At 32.3% G+C, this 5,302-nt stretch overlaps 2 protein-coding genes and 1 long non-coding RNA gene across 3 annotated transcripts; all 3 read left to right on the top strand.

Annotated features, from left to right (window-relative positions):
- Positions 1-555: 555 nt before the first annotated feature.
- Positions 556-1,873, top strand: LOC114416318 (kinesin-like protein KIN-12E). Its single transcript, XM_028381185.1, has 4 exons — positions 556-729; positions 810-914; positions 1,189-1,424; positions 1,798-1,873. The coding sequence occupies exons 2-4, from the start codon at positions 867-869 to the stop codon at positions 1,871-1,873; spliced, it is 360 nt and encodes a 119-aa protein (XP_028236986.1). The 5' UTR covers positions 556-729; positions 810-866.
- An 83-nt stretch (positions 1,874-1,956) lies between these two features.
- LOC114417064 lies at positions 1,957-3,562 on the top strand. Its single transcript, XR_003667714.1, has 5 exons — positions 1,957-2,001; positions 2,111-2,173; positions 2,916-2,981; positions 3,096-3,379; positions 3,478-3,562. It is a non-coding gene; the product is annotated as an uncharacterized LOC114417064 (long non-coding RNA).
- A 1,161-nt stretch (positions 3,563-4,723) lies between these two features.
- LOC114416317 lies at positions 4,724-5,302 on the top strand. Its single transcript, XM_028381184.1, has one exon. The coding sequence runs from the start codon at positions 4,724-4,726 to the stop codon at positions 5,300-5,302; it is 579 nt and encodes a 192-aa protein (XP_028236985.1).

The raw sequence follows: 5,302 nt of genomic DNA, 5'->3' as shown, positions 1-5,302 counted from the left end.
CCATTTTACAATACTATTTCAAGCGGCTAAATAACACTGTTGTAAATAATGTCATGTGTGAACTTAATTTTGAACGTAATAATAATGGTACAAACTTGTGAATGGAATGTCTATTACTGATAGTGTGTAATGTTATTATATAATTTGAGTATAAGTGAATATCACTTTACTAGTTCAACTACTAATTGTGTAACTTTTATAATTTTTTAGCATATAATGTAATATAAATTACTTAATTTATATCTATAAATTTCATAATAGTGGTTATTCCACTATCTACTATCCTACTATACCAGTTATGGGGTCAAATGCTCTGCATCAGTATTGAGGGTGGTTTTTCATGCCATCATCAATTTACAAGAATATTAATTGATTTAATTGGAGTCTTTGTACATAATTACCTAATACTTAATTTCTTGTTAGAAAAGTACATTGGCCAAGAGTTTACTTTTACTTTTCACCTACTGTTTATAGGGAAGTGGAAAAGCTTCCTACAACTTGTATTTCTGCCTTGATATCTACTAAATTACTAAATTGCCTGGTTTGTACTGTAACTTTTTTTTGGGGTTTCAGAAAGAAGTATCCCGTTTGCGTGGTCTAGTTGGTGGAGGAGAAATTCAGGATAATGACATTTTAGTTGTCAACTTCCCAGGTTCTCCTGGATCCTTCAAGTGGGAGGGTGTGCAAGGATCATTCACTCCATTAACCTCTGTTAAAAGGATATCTCAGGTTGATATTTATTTGTGTCCAACAAATCATTCAATCTCCCATAACCTTGTTTACTGATAAGCATCTTTCTCTTTTTGTAGAAAAAAGACTATGACATTGCCCTTGTTGGGGCCTTTAGAAGGGAAAAGGACAAAGAGATGGAATTACAGGCACTAAGAGATGAAATTCAAGCGTCCATGAAGCTGGTATCTTTGAAAAGCCATATATTTCTTATTGTTTTGTTATCAGTTTTGAATGATTGATTAATGAGGGAGAGAATAAACAAGTTTTGACCTATAAGTAGTTTTTTATAATTATATATGAGAAACACCTATCAATTTAGTTTGTTGTCATAGAGCTCCATTCTAGTATTTTCAATGTTTTAATTTATAATCACTGTTTTTTGTTGATTTATCAATAATGATAATTCTTGATGTTTTTGTGATGAATTAAATGATTGAAAATATGGGATGATTTTAGGTGAGACAAAGAGAAGATGACATACAAAGTTTGAAGATGAGACTACGTTTTCGAGAAGCTGGAATAAAAAGATTACAAACAGTTGCTTCTGAGAAGATCTCAGCTGAGACACACTTGCTAAAAGAAAAAGAGGAGCACTTGAAGGAAATTGAGGTCTTGCGGGCCCAGGTGGATCGGAATAATGAAGCAACTACATTTGCTATGGAAAATTTGCAGCTAAAAGAAGAAATTAGAAGGCATGTTTTATTGATACAGCTAAAATACTTTTTTGTTGCTTTTTTTTTATTCATGTGCATGCAAAAGTAACTCACTTTGATTTCATGATTAAAGTAAAGGTTGGGAAGTGGCATAGTTACTCTATGACCAAAAATCAATCTTCCAGTACGAACAATATATACATTGCCTATTATATCCACAAATATGAAAAAATGTAAATCAGTTGAGGCAAGAACACAGCCTTATGGTATTGTCAAACTCAAAAGAAACTAGTCAACCAACCAGTCCAAGTTCTCCAACAAATTAGTGCTAGCTAGATTACCAGTGACTTTTTTGTCATATACATGTTTTCCATAATGTCATGTTGCTAATGCTTATGTATCTTCAAAACAGGTTAAAGTCATTTTGTATGGAAGGTGAACGAGAACGGATGAGTGAACAAATCATGGTATTGGAAAATAAGGTATGAATGGATGCTTTTGTACTTTGTAAAATTTTCAGTCAATCCCTCTCATGTTGATTTTTATTTTTTCCTTTCACTTGTATGTGTAGTTGTTGGAAGCACTAGATTGGAAATTTATGCATGAAACAGATCTGGTAAAGGTTCAGGTTTTCACTTTTTATAGTGTAATAATTTTTTCTTGTGTCTAGAATAAAAGGCACTGCAAACTCCTATCTTGACCTCTTTGTCTTTTGCGAATGTTAGAAAAAAAATTCTGATTTGATGATCGAAGATGTACATAATGATGGTAATCTCATCTCCAAACAGGTAAGAATGATATAGTATTTCCTGCATCCATATTCATGTTTGAAGCAGTGAATGTCACAATAGCTTACTTCAACATAGATGTAAGCTAGAACCTAGAATCTGATTTTGATTGTGCCCATTTATTAGCTTTTCAGATTAGCAGTCACTTTTCAGTGACCCACTGTATAAATTTCATGAGTCTTTATCTAAGTTTCTGAAATCAACATAATTTACCAGTTTGGTGTTGTCATCAAATCTTGCTAAATTAAGCTTTCCAGTATAAATATTGGTGGACATATATTGAATCTCATGAAAATGGAAAAACAGGCCCATCTCAATTAGTGTGTTTTAAATCTAACATGAAAAATACTGGCGCTCAAGAAGTAGTAGGTAGTGGTAGACATGGAATGCAGTTTAGACTATACATTTTGTTTCTTCATGTTCTTCATGTTCTTCATTTACCACTTTTTAGAAATGGTCAGGGTGGAAACTCTAAATCATCTATTTTTCTTCATTTACCACTATTATCACATTGTGGATATTCTAGAAGCTCAGTCCATATGTCAATCATTGTCATATGGCCAGTCATTGAATAAGGAGGCCCTAGTAATTATTTAGATATCCAATGTGTAAAAAGATAGAATGTCTTTCTGCTTAATTATCTTACATTTATAGTTGTTTGTAATTTTTTGTGCTTGCATTTTAAATTTTCTGTGAATATGACTTATTCAACTATTTAATTCTTATTAATATTTGTCTTTAGGAGTCAAGTTGAAAATCACGATGGCAGTCTTTGGTTAGGGAGGAAAATGAGTTTCTCAATATTCAGGTCTAGATCACACTTGTTTGTACTCTTATTTTTTTAAAAAAAAAAATTTATTCAACTTACTAGTCCATTTGTCTGTCACATTCTCTCTGACTTGATATGTTTTATCTACGACAGGCTATACAAAACCAACCTTTGGGTTGGGGAGGGTATGCTCTAAAATGCAAACTTCAGAACCTAAAACATAGACTAAAATCCTGGAGTAGAGATATTTGTGGAGATCTAGGCAGCAAGGTGAAGCAAACTCAGAATAGGTCACTGCAAGGAAGGCATAGTATTTTTTATATGTACGGAAGACTTAATGCCCCACGACACTTTGGGAATGATAATAGAAATTATTTGCCATCATCTGTGTTTATGGAACAAACACCTTATGAAATCAGTGCTCATGGCTCTTCAAGGTAAAGAAAAGAAAACTAGCCAGTGGGGAAATTAACTATAACGCATGTATTAAAACATGGATAAAATTTTGATATATCTTTAATGTTATTCTGTGTAGATTACACCCGACAGCACTCTTCAATAGTAAAATGATGATAAGATCAAGTTCAGGGTGGGACAAAGATTTATATAATTGTCAGTCATATCAACGTAGTTTCTGCAGTCCTAACCTCACTGGGCACGCGAAGTTTGATGCTGAGGTAATAAAACTACTACATTACTCACATTTTTACCTGCCAATTCATATTATTTGATTTGCTTAATTATGAGAATTGAAAATAGGTAAATTAAAGGAGAAATAACAATGATACAAATAAAAGAGAAATAAAGTATATTATTTAGATTAATAGAAATAGGGAGGGGGAGTAGAGAAATTTCTCTCTACTTATTTTGATGAGTGAAAAAGAAAATCAAATAACATAATTTTTTTTAATTTTTTATATAATAATAAAAACTAAAAAATAAAAATGAAATAGAGATTAATTATTCTGCTCCATTTCATTCCAATTTGGGAAAAAAAGTGTTTTCTAGTAGATCTCATGAAAATAACTTCACTTCTATCTATTTTTTTTCTCCCAATCAAATGGGGTTAGAGTTTATATTCCCCATAACATTGATTTATAATTTTAAAATGGGAAAGGAGAATTAAGTCCCTTTAATTTTATTTTTTTCAAATAGACAGCCTCAACTTTAATTTTGTCTTAATTAATACTTAAATTATACTTTTTCTTTCAAATAGACAACATGAACTTTAAAATTATTATGATTGATATTTAAACTTTAACTTTTTCATAAATAGGCACCTTGAACTTTAATTGCATTTCAATTAATCTTTAAAACTTATCTTTTTACTAATATTTTTTTTATCTTAAATGTTAATTAACCATTTTTTTGTTACAACTCATTTTCATATTTAAAATGTAATAAAGAATATAAATTTAAAAGATATGTATAAAAAGGGAAAATAATAACATAAAAAAGTATTATTTGATTTTTTTAATTTTTAATTTTATTAAATTTTAATGTTTGATCAAATCTTATTTTGGGAAGACTCTTGGGTGGGTGATGGCTCTGTTCTTAGAGAAAAATACCCAGATTTATATGAGGTATCTTCTCAAAAACTTCAGACAGTGGCAAGCATGGGGATTTTTGGAGAAAATGGCTGGGAGTGGAAATTTTCTTGGAGAAGACATCTTTTTGATAGTGAATTGGGGGAAGCCACAGCTTTTATTGACCAGACCTCAGCTATAAGTCCTGTTGCAGACTTGAAGGATGACTGGGTGTGGGGAGCTCAACCAACGGAAATGTTCTCTACAAATTCTGCTTACAACTGTCTCAAATCTGAGCAGCCTCTCCATCAGCCAAACAGTGGCTTTAGACAGCTATGGGAAATCAAAATCCCCCCTGCAGCTTTATCCTTTGCCTGGAGATTACTCTGGGATAGGCTTCCTTCTAAGGATAATTTAATCAGTAGACAGATTGTCCTCCAAAACGATCTATGCCCTTTCTGCCAAAGCCAAGTGGAATCTACTTCTCACCTTTTCTTCACTTGTTATAAAGTTATGCCATTATGGTGGGAATTCAACTCATGGGTGAAGGAAGATAGAGTTTTGCACAGCAAGCCTATGGACAACTTTCTTCAGCATTGTTCATTGGCTGGATCGAGGAATTCTAACAGAAGGAGGAAGATTTGGTGGATTGCAGCTACCAAATCCATTTGGAGCCTTAGAAACGACATGGTTTTCAACAACCAGTCTTTTGACATATCTAAATTGATGGACAGATCTATTTATCTCACTTGGTCTTGGTTGAGGGGATGGGAAAAGGATTTTACTGTTCCTTTTCACCAATGGTCCTCTTATATGTCTTTGTCATTCATTTAA

This window comes from Glycine soja, chromosome 6 (assembly GCF_004193775.1).
Source record: "Glycine soja cultivar W05 chromosome 6, ASM419377v2, whole genome shotgun sequence".
NCBI classification, from domain to species: domain Eukaryota; kingdom Viridiplantae; phylum Streptophyta; class Magnoliopsida; order Fabales; family Fabaceae; genus Glycine; species Glycine soja.
The sequence above is the reverse complement of the archived record's forward strand: the minus strand, read 5'-3'. Positions and strand labels throughout refer to the sequence as shown.

What these genes read in the sequence shown, in the direction of transcription:
- LOC114416317 (XM_028381184.1), top strand. Translation starts at nt 4,724, where the DNA reads ATGTTCTCTACAAATTCTGCTTACAACTGTCTCAAATCTGAGCAGCCT.
- LOC114416318 (XM_028381185.1), top strand. Translation starts at nt 867, where the DNA reads ATGGAATTACAGGCACTAAGAGATGAAATTCAAGCGTCCATGAAGCTG. An exon ending in TTCAAGCGTCCATGAAGCTG is followed by an intron (nt 915 to 1,188) that starts GTATCTTTGAAA and finishes GGATGATTTTAG; the next exon opens with GTGAGACAAAGAGAAGATGA. An exon ending in CTAAAAGAAGAAATTAGAAG is followed by an intron (nt 1,425 to 1,797) that starts GCATGTTTTATT and finishes TCTTCAAAACAG; the next exon opens with GTTAAAGTCATTTTGTATGG.